The sequence below is a fragment of the Mus caroli genome, chromosome 16 (assembly GCF_900094665.2).
Source record: "Mus caroli chromosome 16, CAROLI_EIJ_v1.1, whole genome shotgun sequence".
NCBI classification, from domain to species: Eukaryota; Metazoa; Chordata; class Mammalia; order Rodentia; family Muridae; genus Mus; species Mus caroli.
Window position 1 is genome coordinate 53,728,237 of NC_034585.1, and position 17,075 is coordinate 53,745,311.

The window sequence follows — 17,075 nt, forward strand, 5'->3', positions numbered from 1 at the left end:
TATAGGGTTGCAGACCCCTTCAGCTCCTTGGGTACTTTCTCTAGCTCCTCCATTGGGGGCCCTGTGTTCCATCCACTAGATGACTGTGAGCATCCTCTTCTGTATTTGCCAATGCCTATGGTTTCTACTCTCCTTTCTATGCCATCTGCTGCCGAGCATGCGTGTATAGTCTCATCCTATGATCTATAGAATCATCCTATGATCCGTTGACTGAGGAGAAGACTAAGGCCTGGCTTACTGACTGTTCTGCAGAAGTGGACAGCTGCAGCATTACAACCACTTTTTGGAACAACCCTGAAAGACACCAGCAAAGGGAAATCTTAGTGGTGGAATTCTGGGCAGTACAGGTGGTTGTAAGTTTTGCTTGGAACGAGAAGTGGCCAGATGTGTGATTGTTCAACAATTCATAGACTATGGCCAACGGATTGGCTGGATGGTCAGGGGCTTGGAAAGAGCATGATTGGAAAATTGATGAGAAAGACGTCAACAGAAGAAATATGTAGATAGATCTCGCCAAATAGGTGAAGGATGTGAAGATAATTGTGTCTTATGTAGTCATCAAAAGGTGACTTCAGCTAAGGAGGAGTTCAGTAATCAAGTAGAGAGCATGGCCTACTCTGCAGAAAACAGTCTCTTTGCCCAGCCATGAATGGCCATGGTGGCAGAGATGCATGAGACTGATGAAATGGACTTCCACTCATCAGGGCTGACTTGGTTACAGCTACTGCTGAATGCCAGATCTGCCAATACCAGAGACCAACACTGAGCCCCAGATATGGTACTATCCCCTGGGGTGATCAGCCAGTGGCCTGATGTCAGGATGACTTACACTGAACCACTTCCTTCATGGAGAGGATACCACTCTTTTTTTTTTTTTTTGCATGTTTCATACAGTTTTTTTAAAAAATATTTTTAATTATATCTTTTCCTCAATTACATTTCCAATGCTATCCCAAAAGTCCCCCATACCCTCCCCCCTACTTCCCTACCCACCCATTCCCATTTTTTTGGCCCTGGCGTTCCCCTGTACTGGGGCATATAAAGTTTGCAGGTCCAATGGGCCTCTCTTTCCAGTGATGGCCGATTAGGCCATCTTTTGATACATATGCAGCTAGAGTCAAGAGCTGCGGGGTACTGGTTAGTTCATAATGTTGTTCCACCCATAGGTTTGCGGATTCCTTCAGCTCCTTGGGTACTTTCTCCAGCTCCTCCATTGGGGGCCCTGTGATCCATTCACTAGCTGACTGTGAGCATCCACTTCTGTGTTTGCCAGGCCCCGGCATATTCTCACAAGAGACAGCTATATCAGGGTCCTTTCAGCAAAATCTTGCTAGTGAATGCAATGGATACCACTCTTTTTATTGGAGAACTTATTTTGGTCATGGATTTGCTTTTTCTGCACGTAATGCTTCTGCCCAAACCACCAAACCCACCAGAATGCCTTCCCCACCATCATGGTATTTAACACAGCATTGCTTCTGGTCCAGGAACTCACTTCACAGAGAAGTACAACAATGGGCCCACAATCATGGAATCTACTGGTTTTACCATGTTCTTCACCATCCTGAAGCATCTGGCCTGATAGAAAGATGGCATGGCCTTTTGAAGACACAGTTACAGTGACACTTTGGTAGCAGTAGCATGGAGGGCTGGGGCAGGGTCCTCCTAAAGGTAGAAAATGTTTTGAGTCCTTATGGTTATTCCCATACCCAGGAACCATGGGTCCAGGAATCAAAGGGTGGAAAAAAGAAACAGTTTCACTCACTATCACCCCTAGTAACCCCAGTAGGAAAATGTTTGTTTCCTGTTCCTGCAACCTGAAGCTCTGCTGGCCTAGAACTTTTGGTTCCAAAGGGGGAGCACTCTTGCCAGGAGCCATAACAAACATTCCATTGAACTGGAAGCTCAGGCTCCCCCTCTAGCCACTTTGGGCTTCTGATGCACGTGAGCCAACAGGAAATAACAGTTTTGGAAGGATGATTGATCCAGATTATGAATGGGGATTGTTTCTCCACAATGGAAGTTAGAAAGGTTATATCTGGAGTGCAGGAGACACTGGTACTACCATGTACTGAGATTAAAGTCAGCGTGAAAGTAGACAATCTAATCCAGACAGGATGACAAAGGGCATAGACTCTTCAGGAATGACATACATCACTCCCCAGGAGACCAAGACCTGCTGAGGTGCTTGGTGATGGTGGAGGGAATACAGAATGGGTGGTAGAGCAAGGGAGTTATAAATATAAGCTAAGGCTAAATGAGGATTATAATTGGCACAAGTATTTCTGTCATATTTTGTTAAAAATATATTTGTATATTCTTTCCTCAATTTCTTTATCAGGTGATAAAATATCAATGAACAGAATGTCAGTTTTAGGATAATCCCCCAAAAATGTTACTCAAAAACACTTCTATCTATTCTAAAATTTACAATGCATTTGTAGTTATACAAGGGTAGTTATCTTATGCATAATTATGACCTGGTTAAGTATATAATATGTGATTATACATGGGACAGCTATCATGTTAGGCATAGCTTTTACCTGGTTATTGTTTTCATTTGGAAACTAAGCATGACATCAGGAGCTATGATTGTGTGCCATGCTGTCAGGGGCTGCTTGTGATAGTTATTCTTGGCTGTAAACGTGACACCATCTGGAATTAGGTAAAACCCAAGCAGTTTGGTACAACTCTGAGGGATTTTTCTTAACTAAATCATTTGAAGTGGGAAGACCCACCTTCAATCCAGATCTTTTGAGGTGGGAAGACCTGCCTTTAATCTGGGCCACCCTTTCTGGTGGCAGCCTGGGTAAAGGACATGGGAGAAGGAAGAGTTTGCTCTTTGCCTGCTTGCTCTTGGCTTCGCTAACGAGTCCATTCCTTCACTGGCATGAGAGCCTGCTTCTTCAGAAGACCGGCTGATACATCCAGTCTTGTGGACTGAACAACTACTGGGTTTTAGATTTTCCATTGATAGACAGCCAGTGTTGGTTTAGCTCCATCACAGCCTGAAAGCCACTCTAAAAGTTCCCTCTCCCTCCACTTCTCTTCATTCTACCAGTTCTGTGTCTATAGAGCTCTCTGATGAAATTCCCACCTTGTAAGACATTGTTTCTCCCGTCTCCCTTATACAACCAACCTCTATTCAAATGTTTCTACCTCTCACCTCAGACCACTTTCCTTCCTGCTAACTCTTTTAAAACCAGCCAACTGCAAAAGACTGTGAGACAGGACTCTAGCCAGTGTGGGAAGATTCAGTCGCTCTCTGCCTTTGAATAATCACTAAGGGCGCTTGCAGCAGGGCTGGGTCGTGGTTCGGCCGAGCTGCTTCCATGGTGTGTGTTCCTTTGTGCTACAGTGAGGCCACTATTTCCAGTAGGAGCTATAGGAAGGCTTCCCAGGCCTTGACTTCCATTTGTTTCTTCAGGTCCTCTCTCCTTTGTTCCCTAGAGTGTGGCTGACCTGTTCCAGCCACATTGACCTCCGTGGGCCCCTACAGTAAGCCATGCCCTTTGTGACCTCAGGGCCTTACAAGTTATGCCTGGAAGGTGCTTCCTTCTTTGTTTTTATATAGCACTGGTCTTATAGATGTACCTTCTTTAGAGAAGTCCCAGGCAACTGGAACAGGCATGTCCCTGTCTTTTTTACGAGGGAACTTTCGTTATGGTTACATTTTATGTTTTGAGACAGAGTGTGGTAGCCCAGTCTAGTCTTGAACTTCCTATGTAGCCGAGGATGGCCTTGAACTTCGGATCCCTGTGAATGCTGGGATTAGAGTATACAATACCCAGTGTATATTCACTCAAGACCTCTTACATGTTAAGCAAGCACTCTACCCACCACGCTATGCAGACCAGTTACTTATTTCATTTCTTTTACAGACTCCAATTTCCAAAATGGTAAGATGGATAATTTTTCCTTGAAACATATTTTTACTATTCAGGACAGTGTCTAAACACAATAAGTAACCACTGAATGGATGAATAAATATAATTGCAAATAATAAAGTTAGAAGACAAAAGAGCATCTTTTTTTATTGTGTTTTGACTACCACAAATACAATTATACCGTTGTAAATCTTGCATTGCTGTGAGACTTTGTTCATGGCTTCATTTTAACTAGGACCACCCTGTGTGACTTGAGGCTGAGAGAATGGAGACCTAACGTATGGCTACAATTAGAGCATTTCAAAAGGACTGCTTTAAAAGACCAGGTTTGGCACACAATATGGTCTGAATGGGGACCGGGCAATTCTTTCTTATTTAAAGACATTTGTGGTTGAAGGCAAAGCTGCCATTATGTGTGTGGCTTGGTGTTCCTGAACTTGGGGGGGGGGGATTAGAAAGAACCTTAAAGTCCAGCAAGAATAGAGAATACAATGGACTGTTGAGAGTCTTGTGAGGCCACTCGAAGGGTACACCCTTGTCCTTGTCATTTGACTCTGTCTTGGGCCATCACCTTGTGCAGTTGCCTGCAACTTCGGTGGCACCCTGGTGCCAGGTCTGCCTCTCAACCCTGCCCAGTGGTTAAAATGGAAGATCCCAAGACTATATTGGGTCTGGTTTTGGGCCCAGTGAAACCAAGCCTGGCAGGTTACTAGGATCCCAGGCACCAGGTCTAGAATTGTCCGGGTACTCACTGGAGGGCCTCTGGAGTGGGCCATGAGGCCTTATGCTGATGACAAGCAGCCTTCCTTCAGTCACCTACCGCTGTGCTCAGCCCTGACCACAAGCGTCCCCTTGGTTGCTGCAGTGTATGTGATTCATTAAGTTCTCCATTAGGCCACAGTGCAGACTACCTGGAGTCAGGCTATTGTCACCCCCAGCCCAGAGTCTCCTTGTGGTGTTTAAATACCCTACTTGCAATGAATATCACTGGTCTCCCGGCTCGTGACAGCCTCACCCACTCCTTGTCTCCATGGGGTTTGGCCTCCTCAGTCACTACACATTGCTCATCAGAGATTGCTGTGAGGAGGTTCTTATGTAACTGTCTGCTTAAGGCCTTCCACCATACAGGATACCCAGTGGTACTGAAGATGGTTATACAGTTTTCATGGGTAAAACACAAGACCAGGATTAGAGGAAATCCAAGTTCCACTTCAGGGGAAACATTCAGAGTCCTCAGAAAAGTTCTTGGGGAGGGTTAATCTTATGTGTTTTCCTCTTTCTCGTTCCCTGACTAATGTCCTGTGAAAATGCCTCTGGTGGCTCTCCACTGTGTACACAGCACAGGAGATTTCATGCATATAAACGACTCCAATCATCCAAGCCCAGACAAAGAGTCTACTTGGTCCAAAGCTGGTCCCGGTGGCCCTGTTCTTGAGGCAAAGGAGCAGTTTGCTATTGCTGAAGCCATCCATGGTACCTGCCAGGGTGTCTGGTTTCTACTGTGTCCTCGCTTACTTCCTGGGCAGAGACCTGGTCCTCTTCCCAGGGTGTTCAAATATTTATACCCCATTCCATGAAGACTTCGCTACCTCTACCTCTAAAAGGTTCCACCAGTGTTATTCAGCCCCCACAATGAAAGGTACAGCCCATTAAAACCTGGGATTTGCATGACTGCCTCTTGCACTGGACCAAGTTCACGGTGGACAGGATGACATTTTATTTTGTCCTTGGAGTATCAACACCCAGTGCAATTGCTGACACTGTGTTATGGGGAGCCAGTAAGTCTCTGTTAAGTGAATTAAACACATGCTTATTGATATGCAGACCTGTTTCTGGTCATTAGAATCAATAGGAGTTAAGGCAAAGTTTGGAGAGATTCAGCTGGCCTAACTTCTCTTTATCATCTGTGTAAGGAAGAAAATAAGACCAGAAAAAGACGTCATTCTAAAAGGGACGCGGGACGAGAATGCCTGAGCTCATGCACATCTGTATTCACACGCTGGTTCACTAGGGACAATTGCTGCCACTGTCTCTTCCTCTCCTTTGCCCTAATTTTCAACGAACCAAGGCCCACTGGAAGGGTGCGCGGATGCAGATGGGAAAGAACTATGTACTGACACAAAATGGGCAAGGCTATGGAGTGATGGTGGCTCTGCCAAGAGAAGACCATTGCATAATGACCCCGAAATAGGTCACTTAAGGAATGCCTCAGAGCTGTAGCAGCTGCCACCTGGTGTCTTGGTGTTCCAGAGAGACATGAAGACACTGCCCTTGGAAACCCGAGTGTGCAGATTATTTGCAACAACGATTTTCAGAGGTCAAGGACACATCTTGCTCATCAAAACCACAAGAACTTAACCTGTTATCATTTTCTACTTCAAAAAGATATGAGGCCTCTCTTATCATATTCATCATTCCACAAAGCTGCCTCAGGTACAAGCCAAAGGACAGAGGCTCTCTTACTTAGCAGACTGTTCTCTTGGTATTTTTCTACTCTGTGTCTTATCCACACCTTTATTTTTACAAATCTCTCTGATCCCACACTTATGAAACAGCAAGGAAAAAGGGTCATAAAAGAACTTTAAATCTATAACTTTTGCTGGTAATAAACTGCTAGAAAAAAAGTTTAACATTGCATAGTTTTCCTATTTCTTACTTTTTAGGTCACTGAGATGCTGTTCAGCTACCACTTTTTATGAGTGCTAGGGACAGAAACCAGGCCCTTGCACACAGGGGACAAGTGCTACACCCCTGTACCACATGCCCAGCCCAGAGAGTGACTCAAAGCTCTCTAGCTCTGGAGTTGTTACGTCATTTGTTTACCTGTTGAAGCAGTCTGTGATGCTCTGTTAGTCTTTCTTCGGATTGCTGGGGACCAGGAAGGAGCAATGTGCACTCCAGAAGCCCCGCCCCCTTCTAGTTTGGTAAAGACAAGTATGCTGGCAATTGCACTAAGTTGGGAGTGAGGGAGGGAGTGTGTATCAGGCTTTGGGAGAACAGTGGCGGGCACTTTACCCTGCAGTGCAGAGCTGACAAAGGGAAAGAGGAGATGCAGGATTTAAAATAAGAGAAATTAGGCATTAGGGTGTGTGGGAACTGTCTCCAGGACAAACTCCCCAAATTTTACAGTTCACAGAAAGAAAAAAGATGGATAACAAAGTAGTTTAAGTAAAGTTCACTGTACTAGAGCTAGCAGTGATCACTTGTTTAAGTCTAGTAAGAGAAGCAATGGGCAGTTCTCAGGAATCATTTTAGATCATCGATTCACAGACTTGAAAAGTATCAATGCTAAAAATAGAACTAAGATATTGTCATTTCAGTTCAAAACGACCACAGAAAAGAAGACAAGAACAGAGAGTTAATGAAGACTATAAACACTTTTTCTTTGATTCTTGCTTACCTGGCTGACTGGTCACTGAGCAGGTGGCAGCATGCCCAGGAATTAGCCCAGAGCATTCGTACAAGCCCATCCTGTGCAGATGTCCATTTCCAGCAGCTACTGTGATATGGAGGCTGCTGGAAGGACTTGGAGCATCTGTCCTTGGTCTCAAGTTTCAAAACTGAATTAATGGACAGAATACCAGTTCCGGCTTGAACCTGAGATTAGGATTATCTCATTTTAGAAGGTATATAAGGAGTGACAACAATTGGTCTTTGGACAGAGGTTCAGCTGATTCTGCACAGGTGGAAATGCAAAACAGGCAAATCAATGAATGGTGGCTGTTTCACAGATGGCTTACATCTTTTGAGTCTATAGCGCTATTACAATTTTCAATAAAAAGACACCCTTCCTCAGCTCTTTCTACAGGAGCCCATCTGCATGCACGAGTGACTGGCATTATGTACAGTCACACCTGCCTGCCACCATTGCTGCCGTGAATTTCCATGACTTTGTGATCATTTGGAACGAGATTCTGTTCTCATGAAACAACCCTTGTCGTTTCTTGCTCCTCTCCCAAATCTTTGGCTACCCCATTTTCCTTTCTGTGTCTGTCAATCTGACAATTCTAGGTAACTCACTGATGCATGATCCTAATAGCTTGTCAATTTGAACCTAGCTTGTTTCACTGAAGATAAGGTCTCCATAGTTCATCTGTATTGTAGCCTGCCCGTATTGGAGTCTCCTTTCTTAAGCCACAGTAATTCTACATTGTATGTATCTATGACATTGTAATTACTTAGCCACCTAGAAAATACTTGGATTTGCATCTGTTTTTTGGACAAAAAAGTACCCTAATATATCAGAATTTTATAACTTCTATATACAATTAATATAAAAATTATTGAGACATTTGATATTTTTTTGCTAACTGTTGAAATTCACAGTATATTTCACAATCATAGTATAATTCAATTTGAACTAGACATGATAATTAAATGTAACCCCTAACAGACCAAAAGATATTCTAAGGAATATCATTAAGGCTTTTGTGAAGACCTGAATAGGATTAATGGATTAGAACTAAATCTATGTTAATTTACCAATTTTGATTGCTCTGCTGTGATTATATAGGTGTGTGTACTTGTCTTTCAGGATAGCCACACTGAAGTATATAAATCAATTCAGGATATAATGCACACATGCAAAAAACACACACAGGTGGGGGGAGGGAAGATGCAAATATAAAGTGTTCAAAGAAGAGAATTAGTACAGGTTATCTATGTTACATATACTTCCTGGGAGTCTGAACTCACTTCAGTGTATTAATTAAAAATGAAGAGCACAGGCTGGTGAGAAGGTCAGAGCGTAAAGGTGCTGAATCTGATCCTTCAAACCTACGTGGCAGGAGCAATGGATTCTCACAATTGTTCTCTGACCTAGAAACACACACACACACACACACACCATAAACACACACACACACACGCAGACACACATACACACACATGCACACACACCATAAACACACACACACCATAAACACACACACACCATAAACACACACACACCCCATAAACAGACACACACCATAGACACAGCCCATAAACACAGACCATAAACACACACCGACCATAAACACACACAGACCATAAACACACACACACCATAAACACACACACACACCATAAACACACACACACCATAAACACACACCATAAACACACACACACCATAGACACACACCATAAACACACACACACCATAAACACACACCATAAACACACACATACCATAGACACACACCATAAACACACACACACACACACCATAAACACACACACACACATATGAATGGACAAAGAACATGGTTTCTTTAGAGGGCCTCACATCCCATTTTGCCGTGTAGTCTCTATCATCTCTAAGACCTGGGCAGTGAGGTACTTGACGACTGTGCCCTTTGACTTTCTCAGTTGAGCATCAGGAATGAAGCTCATTTAGAAGAATGCCACGAGGATTAAATAAGATCACACACAGACTGGCCTTCAGGCAGCTAGCAGGCATGTGAGGTAGATCTGTTATCTAATTAGTGCTGCGATGTGTGTCTGTGGAAACGAACAAGCTCCCCCCATCCCCCACTGGAACAAGTGATACCAACTGGGGAAAACTACATTGAGCCTTTTAATTTCAGTACTCTGAAATTTGAAATTTCATGAGCACCTGAATAATATATAATAACAATAAAAGCACATTATACTTTTGGCTGTTTTCTTAGCAGTGTGCTCCCCCGTCTTCTGTAACACTAAATGGAGTGGGCAGGCATTCAAATTAAAGAGCAACACTGCGTTAATAATAGTGAATGTTTGCACACAGTGCCTTGGGTTACGGCTGTCAAGTAAGGGTCACAGCTTTGTTACTTAAATGTCAAGCAAAGCCGCCATCAGTTCACAGCAACAGGGTACAAAATCAGGGGCAACCTAATATCTCTCTGGGCATCTGCTCCTAATGTGCTGGCATTGCTGTTCATGGCTCACAGTGGACTTGAGGCAGCGACGTGGCAGAGAAGGGGTCCTAGGCTGTGCCCAGCAGTTCTCTCTTCATCCAGGATACGCACATGAGTTTGGAAGGACCCAGGAGGAGATTTCAGAGATGTCTGCCAATGAGTGCTGTCCTTTAATCTGGAGAGCAGCTGCTGGGCACAGGCATGCAAGCACACAAACATCCTCGAACACACATGCAGAGACACTCCGAGAGCGATTACCTGCCTCTACTTGTCTGCTGTGGACAGAAGGCTTTTGGCCTTAGGGTCGTTTAATCTTGTAGCTCAGTTCAGCTTGCCCCTTTCTTCAGTGGAGACTGACAAAGCTGTGGGGTGAGCATTTCGGCAAGGTCGCCTGTCTTCAGAGTATGAAGGACATTGCCCGACAAGGAAAGAAAGTTATATTTAGTGTTTGGGCCCACTCAGTGCTGGGCTCCCTGCTGCGGCCCTTTTGCAGAACCGTCCCTGGTCCCTGGTTACATACTCTCCGTGACTTTGAGACCCACAAGGCAAATAGCGAGAGGGTGCCCAAAAAGAAAAGAAAACGCTTTTGGGTGCTCAGGCTCCACTGCTGGATTTTGACAGGCATCAGAAGAGAGAACGGCCAGGCGTGACGAAGCCCAGGTACCTGCATGGTAAGCTAAGTGCCCTGTACTGCTTGAGAAGGGCCCTGAGATGTTCTGTGTTATCTAACACCTGGGAATGGCCACAGGCACTGCAGAAGCAAGAGCCTTGGGATATTATGTAAGAGGAGAGAGAAAGTCTCTGGTGTGATTAAAATTTTACCAAGGATGACTTTCAGGTTAAAATAGGTGAAAGCCAACTGCAAAATAGAGGTCCCATTCTGCTGGCAAGTTTTGTTACATTGTGGGCAATGAAAGAAAATTTAAAGGGAATATTACATTATTATTCTCTTAAGAGTAAGACAGATGGTAAAAAGTAATACGAGATGTTTGAGTGCATGGCTTTTCTTGTTAGCAGTTGCATTTTGTAAATACAAATTTCTGATTCACCCTGTGATGAAAATGGAGAAGTTGCCAGGTCAGAGAGGAATTCCCTTTTCATGAGAAACAGTAGAAGGGATTAGCATTTTCAGATGACAACTAGAATGTATTCTTTTTTCCTATGTTCACATTTATTTCTGTGATGTTAGGATTTGATTGGGAGCCAGAGAACAGAGCAGGTTTTGGAATTTACAGTTTAAAAGGTCTCCAGCGATACGTGGTATGGGCTTGTTCTGCAGTTCACCACACAGAGCACTGGATGGATATCCACAGGGACGACATGCCCCGGTGTAAAGGAGAGGTGACTCCAGGCTGCTGCAGAGAACACCATGTCAGCTCTGCTCTGTGTACTCAATGGGAGTATCATGTGATGTGCTGGGAGGCTGGGAAATGTTGTATAAAGAAAAGGAATCCATCTAACCGAATGGATGCTAACTTAAGATGTTCAGGAGTTTTTATGCACCCTCTGTTCTCTTCATAGTGAACAATGATCACATTTTTAAAATAAAAGTGTCAGGAAATATTAGAACTGGTACAGTGCAAATATTGCCAAATTACAGTCCTATGTTCCATGGTAAATGAGGCCTGCTGTGTAATGCTGTTGCAGATAAGGTATCTTTTTGTCAACCCCTTAGAAACAAATGTCCCAAGTAACTCGTTACTTCTGTAGTCATCAGTTGACACTCAGGAAACTTTCCTCATGCTTAACTTTAAAACTCAGACGTCAGCAAGATGAGAGCTTCCCTCCCACCCCCAAGAAGCGTCAATAATTTTAACTTGCTATTTCCACTTTCTAAAAACAAATATGCAGTGTAATTAACACATATGTCCTCTGAGGAGACTCTCCTGTGTAATTTCCCAAAGTGACGTGGGGTTTGGATACTGATTACAGCCAATGGAAAACCACTCAAAAAATACCAGGGCCAAGAGAAGCAAGCACTGGTTACGAAGAAAGAACTCTGATTTATCCCCAGACTTTAGCATCTACTAAAGCGCATGGGTAATTGTCTCTTTTTAAACTTCACTCAACTAGAATTTCAGTCAAGAACTAGCCTCGGGCTGAAGCACTGTAACTAGATATATTTTATTGTGGCTTCAAAATGATGATGTATTTGGAGAGACTGAGAGTATGACTTGCCAAGAGTTGGGCAGGTCCAAGGATGCGAAAATCCCCAAATAAATGAGCCTTCTATTCTTTCCTTCACAATGGAGTTCATATTATTCTTCATCTTAACCTAAAACAAAATTTCAGTATCAAGGAAATATGCTTTGCCTAACCCACTGTATTAAAGTATTTAAAACCGTTTATTTTCTGTAGTCTAGAATTAGTGATTACAGGTGTTTATAGTAACTATTCACACTGAAAAAAGAATTATGCTATTTCTTCAGTATCAGGGGTAATACTTTTATGGTAAAGCACTTAACTTGTTATCTCAGCTTTTAATTCATTCATTAACTATTGAAATGCCTCTGTCCTAGGCCCTGCATGGTTTATTAAAGGGTGCAATAGTCACTGAGGCTAATGCTCTGAGCATCTCTGTAGAAGGAAATCACTAGTACTTTAAATACTATTGTACTATGTGCATATTGTTTATGATTTAAGTATTTTCACCCTATTTCTAATTAAAACAGACCCAGAAATGTTTACGTATTCTGAAAAGGATTATTTAGTATGGATAAGATATGGAAACAACCCCAGAGACCATCTCAGCATCAGATAAGCAAGCTGGAATATACATTTTGCACAAATACTTGAGGATCATGAAGAGATGTTGACGTTTGGACCAAATAAAAGATGCTAGATGAAGGTTCACTTACTGACAATCTGCCTATCTCAGAACTGGGTTGGACAGGGAAGTCCTTAAGGAACACTTTAGAGTAGAACCTTTTCCTGAGAAATCAGGGTTTCCCAGTGTTTATGCTCAAGTGACAGTCAGTCACTGTGTTCATACTGCAAGAGCCCCAACGCTGCCCCATGGCTGTGGAAACAATATCTTACAATGACACACTTATGGAATGTTTGTTTTGTTCATGGAACTCATACATGAACCCCTTGATCCTGTGTGTTAGGGGAGGTTGATATTCAATAGTATCATCTCTGGCTCAGCAGATCACGGAGTAGGATTTAGGTACTTAAGGGGTTAGTACAATTATTTTTTCAGTCTGATGTAGGCCCTCAGAATAATTTTTTAAGTGAAAGGTTAGAAAATTCGAATTTTTCAACATGAATGCAAATGCCCGGGGTACCTACTGGTTGGAGATGGTATTGGTAAACTGGAAACTATGGCAACCGGGAGAGATTCAACACCTATCACCCCATCATCTTTTCCTGTCTCCATTTTCCTTAGACCAGAGTTCCCCCCCCCCCACTCTTAAAAAAAAATCAGCCTCCTTACTAAAGAAGGCGACTGCTTTTTCATTGTAGACACTGGGTAACTAGGAAGGTTAATTCTGAACTTAACCTCTCTTAGTATCATAATGAAATAAAAATATTCTGAATATCATTATCACAGCTTTCAGGACTGAGGGGAAAAAAAAAAAGGCCTGACATCATTTGTGACAAGGACAATAGGTCACATTAGCTATTCAGCTCCATGTAAAAGTGAATGGGATTTAAACTGGTGATTAGTGCCATCAGCTTAGCAATGTGAAACACCAACTCACCTGTTCTAGATCCAGATGGGACCTTTATCAGGAAAAAGAAACAACAGCACAAGAAAACAAAACCACCAGCGAACAGAACAGACCAAGGCCTGTGCATGAGAAAGAGCTAAGTGTAACAGACTGCAGAGCAGGGCAGCCTGCTGAACACAGCAGTGTGTGAGTGCTTGTCAGCCTTTCTGATGACACGTGGGAGTGAGCTGACCTGCTGCTGTACTCCGTACTTTCCTTGTCACAAAATACCCGACGGAAGAAACTTAAGGGAAGCGTTTCTTTTGGCTTGCACTTTAAGAATGGGTCAGACCATCATGGTGGGAGGGCATGGGAATGGAGGGGCCTGGTCACACTGCTCCTGAGACTAGGAAGCGGGGAGGAGCGTTGCTGCTCACCTGGCTTCCTCATTTCGTCCATTTAAATGCTTTGATGAATTTCTATCCAGGTTGCAGGTGAGGATGGAGATCCCAGATCATCAACATAGATCTTGGGGTGTCATGGCCACTAAACTGGAATTAGGAGTTCATAGCAAAGTGCTATGAGTATAATAATAAATATAATATATTAATGAATATGATAAATTAATAATTACATGATTAATATATTAGAGGGAATGTAACAAAGTGAAGCTGGTTCTGTGCTTCTCCTTTGAGCGTCTGCACCTGGGCCTGAGAGAGACATAGAGCGGCTGCCTGTGCAGCAGTGTGAGCCTGCCAGGTTGTGCTTGGGGACACCAGTGACACCAGCTGCTCCTCGTAGCTCCACATGAGGCTATTTTAAGAAACTCTGCACTTGATCAGGGAGCATGTGGGGCTAAGCCTTATGTTTTCCACTTTGGTTTTTAGATCCTAAGCAGGTGCTGCAGTTAAAAGTTCAAAAAAAAATATATTTTTTTAAAGTCTTCTTCTTTTTAACCACTAAGACACGATAAGTTCATGTTGGAGGTAGCATTAAATAAAGACTGGACTTACGGAGTCTGGGAGCTCCAAGACATTCCGAGTCTTGAGGGAGACTATCTCACATCAAACAAACAGAAGACACAAACTCATTCCTTAAATCTAATTAACATGATTTAGGACTTGCTCTAAAGTATCAGTCATTTCTACCATAGTTTTTGTTTCAATTCAATAGATTTTAGTTCTATTATACAATAGATCTATAACATTTGGCTTGAATTAGTATAGTGTTTAAGTATTTGTGCTAATGCTAATCCCATTAAGATTATCCTATGTTCTATTTCTCATGACTGGCGTATGACTGTTGACACCATATGGCAAATGGCCTGTGTGACAATATGGAACTGTGATTTATCATTTGAATTTTTAGAGATGGGAAGATTTTATCCTCTGGGAATTGCACCTCTTCTTAAAGGTAGAGAGTAGAAAGGAAGGAAGCAAGGCAAAGCAAAGCAAAATCTTTCCAAGTTGTCTAAAGCCTAGTAGCTGCAAATTCTTCTAAAATACAGGTCCCCCCCCACCATCTACTGCAAGCTTACCTCACGTGTATGCACCCAGATTAGAGCTGTCTATTCCATTAATTCAAAAGATAGATTCATGCAATTCTTTCAACAAAAAGATATGCTGACATCTGATGCTTGGGCTGAACTCAAGAAAAAAGAAAAGAAAAGAAAAGAAAAGAAAGGAAAAGAAAAGAAAAAGAAATAGGTAATCAATAGGGTGAGCATACCCAGGATTGAAGAGTTTCCTGGGAAATGGGACTTTCTCTGACAGGATTAAGTTGTAGAAGTTTATTGATGTAAAGGACCCATTCATTTCTAAGAAATGAGGTACACTGGTCCATAACTTAGAATATTATATACAAGCAACCTCCTAGTTCAGGGAGACAGGTAGGTTGGGATTTGGTCAACGATCTGTTTACTGGGCTTTTCTGTCCTTGTCAAACCGAGGGACTGATAATAACACTTGGTATACAGCATGTTAGCAGGCCCAGCTTCTCACCGACAATAACCCAAAGCAAGGCTCTGCACTATAGAGATGCTCTCTTGTGTACACTTACGAAATGTGGGTGTGTGCTTAAACCAACTAAACAGAGACAATGTTTACGTAAAGTGTATAATTCCTCTGATTTTCCCCTCCTCAAGTCTGCTGGCAGATGATCAGTGTGGATGTCACTCCACAGTATGTCTGAAACACAGAGTATCAGGCTCTAGAACTGAGTCTACATTTTGAGACTTCTTTGTAGGTTAGCATTTGAAAAGCATATTATATCTGTGCTTTTCACCTACCTGTGGCATAAAACAAAACTTTTGTCATGGTCCATTTATCATTGACTGCAACAATTTTTTATTTTTATTTTTTAAATGAAGATCACAGGCAAAGATTCTGTAGTAAAGTCAAACTGCTGTAAAAACTCCTAAATGATTACATCAAATTTCTGGTCTAAGTTGTAGCAGATGAACAAGTTTCCAGACCAGCACAGGTTGATACATGACACGCTAAATCATATTAATTGTGTGTGTGTGATGGATCCAGGAACTAGCATTACATTACATTACATTACAATCACAGCACTAAGTGATTGCTCTCAGCCTATCTGGCATCAGGTACATTAGGTGACAGTGATGGCTCCAGTGATGATGACTGCACTAAGTGACATTAGTGGCCCCAATAATACATTGTCATTGTATATTAAGCCATGTTGGGAAAAAGCCTAAAGGGATCAATGGATATTTTGTGTATGTGACCGAACCAATCTGTGCGTATAGTGGAGTCGGCATCTGCAAGATGAGCCACATTTAAGCATGCGTCCAAAGAAAAGCCATACTTTGTAGGGAGCCTTTCTTCATAATTACGCTTTTAGAGCAGCAAAATAACACGATTGCTACCCCCCCCCCCCCACTGCACCTCCTGAGTGAGAGGTAGGCACATAAGATCACGTGAATTCTGAAAGTGAGGGAGGACAAACGCTGATGGTACAGGCCACGTGGGGTTGTAGGAGAGAATGGAAAGGTGGGCGTGGAAGCTGTGCTACTTTGGGAACTAGTCTTCCAGCAAGAACACACATGGCCACCCACTTACAAGAGTGGCTCCGGAAGGAGGCTATTAAAAACTCCATTCTTGATTGCATTTGTGAGTGTGATGGGGGAGACAAACTAATTGCTTTCGGAGAGATAGATTTTGAAGCAGGGACCTCCAGGCTGACTCAAAACACATCCTTCTGCCTCAGCCGCCTGAGTGCTGGGTAACAGGCATGAACCACCCTGCTGGCTAGAAATGTGTCTGTTGGCACAGAATAGAACAGTCATTTCCTTCTCCAATGATTCTTGAATTTGATGCTTTCTAACCTAACAGGCAACTTGCATATGACTGAGTAGTCATATTTCTACCAGTTTCATTGTAATTGCCTTGAAACAATTCAGACAGCCTTCTACTGCTGAATGAATATTCAAACTACAGCACCACTGTAGGATGAATTACTCTACAGCACTAACAATACGGCAACATGGACAAACCCCAACTGTGCTAGGCTAAGGGAAACAATTCAGACCCCAGAAGCCGGACTCTGCCTAAGTGCAATTATAGGCACTGTAGCAAATGAAAAGCTACAGGGACAGAAGGCAGATCAGCGACTGCGAGCTTCTAGGACCTAGT

At 42.8% G+C, this 17,075-nt stretch overlaps 2 protein-coding genes across 5 annotated transcripts in view; one reads left to right on the forward strand and one right to left on the reverse strand.

Moving 5' to 3' along the window:
- The window catches only part of Cmss1 (cms1 ribosomal small subunit homolog), a 298,038-nt gene that overhangs the window by 45,331 nt on the left and 235,632 nt on the right, over positions 1–17,075 (reverse strand). The window contains exon 1 of one of the 4 annotated variants that reach the window (XM_029470282.1): positions 10,028–10,109. The exons of 2 other annotated variants lie outside the window; for them this stretch is intronic. Coding sequence is in view for 1 of the 2 variants with exons in the window: in XM_029470281.1 (XP_029326141.1) it covers positions 7,288–7,357 (70 nt within the window). In the remaining variant the exon portion in view is untranslated. Of the gene's footprint in view, positions 1–7,287; positions 7,364–10,027; positions 10,110–17,075 lie in introns of those variants that run through there. One more of the 4 variants, XM_029470281.1, reaches the window with a different exon arrangement.
- Filip1l (filamin A interacting protein 1 like) overlaps positions 10,370–17,075 on the forward strand; it is a 234,488-nt gene continuing 227,782 nt past the window's right edge. The window contains exon 1 of the mRNA XM_021185160.2: positions 10,370–10,440. The gene's annotated coding sequence lies outside the window, so the exon portion shown is untranslated. The remainder of the gene's footprint in view (positions 10,441–17,075) is intronic.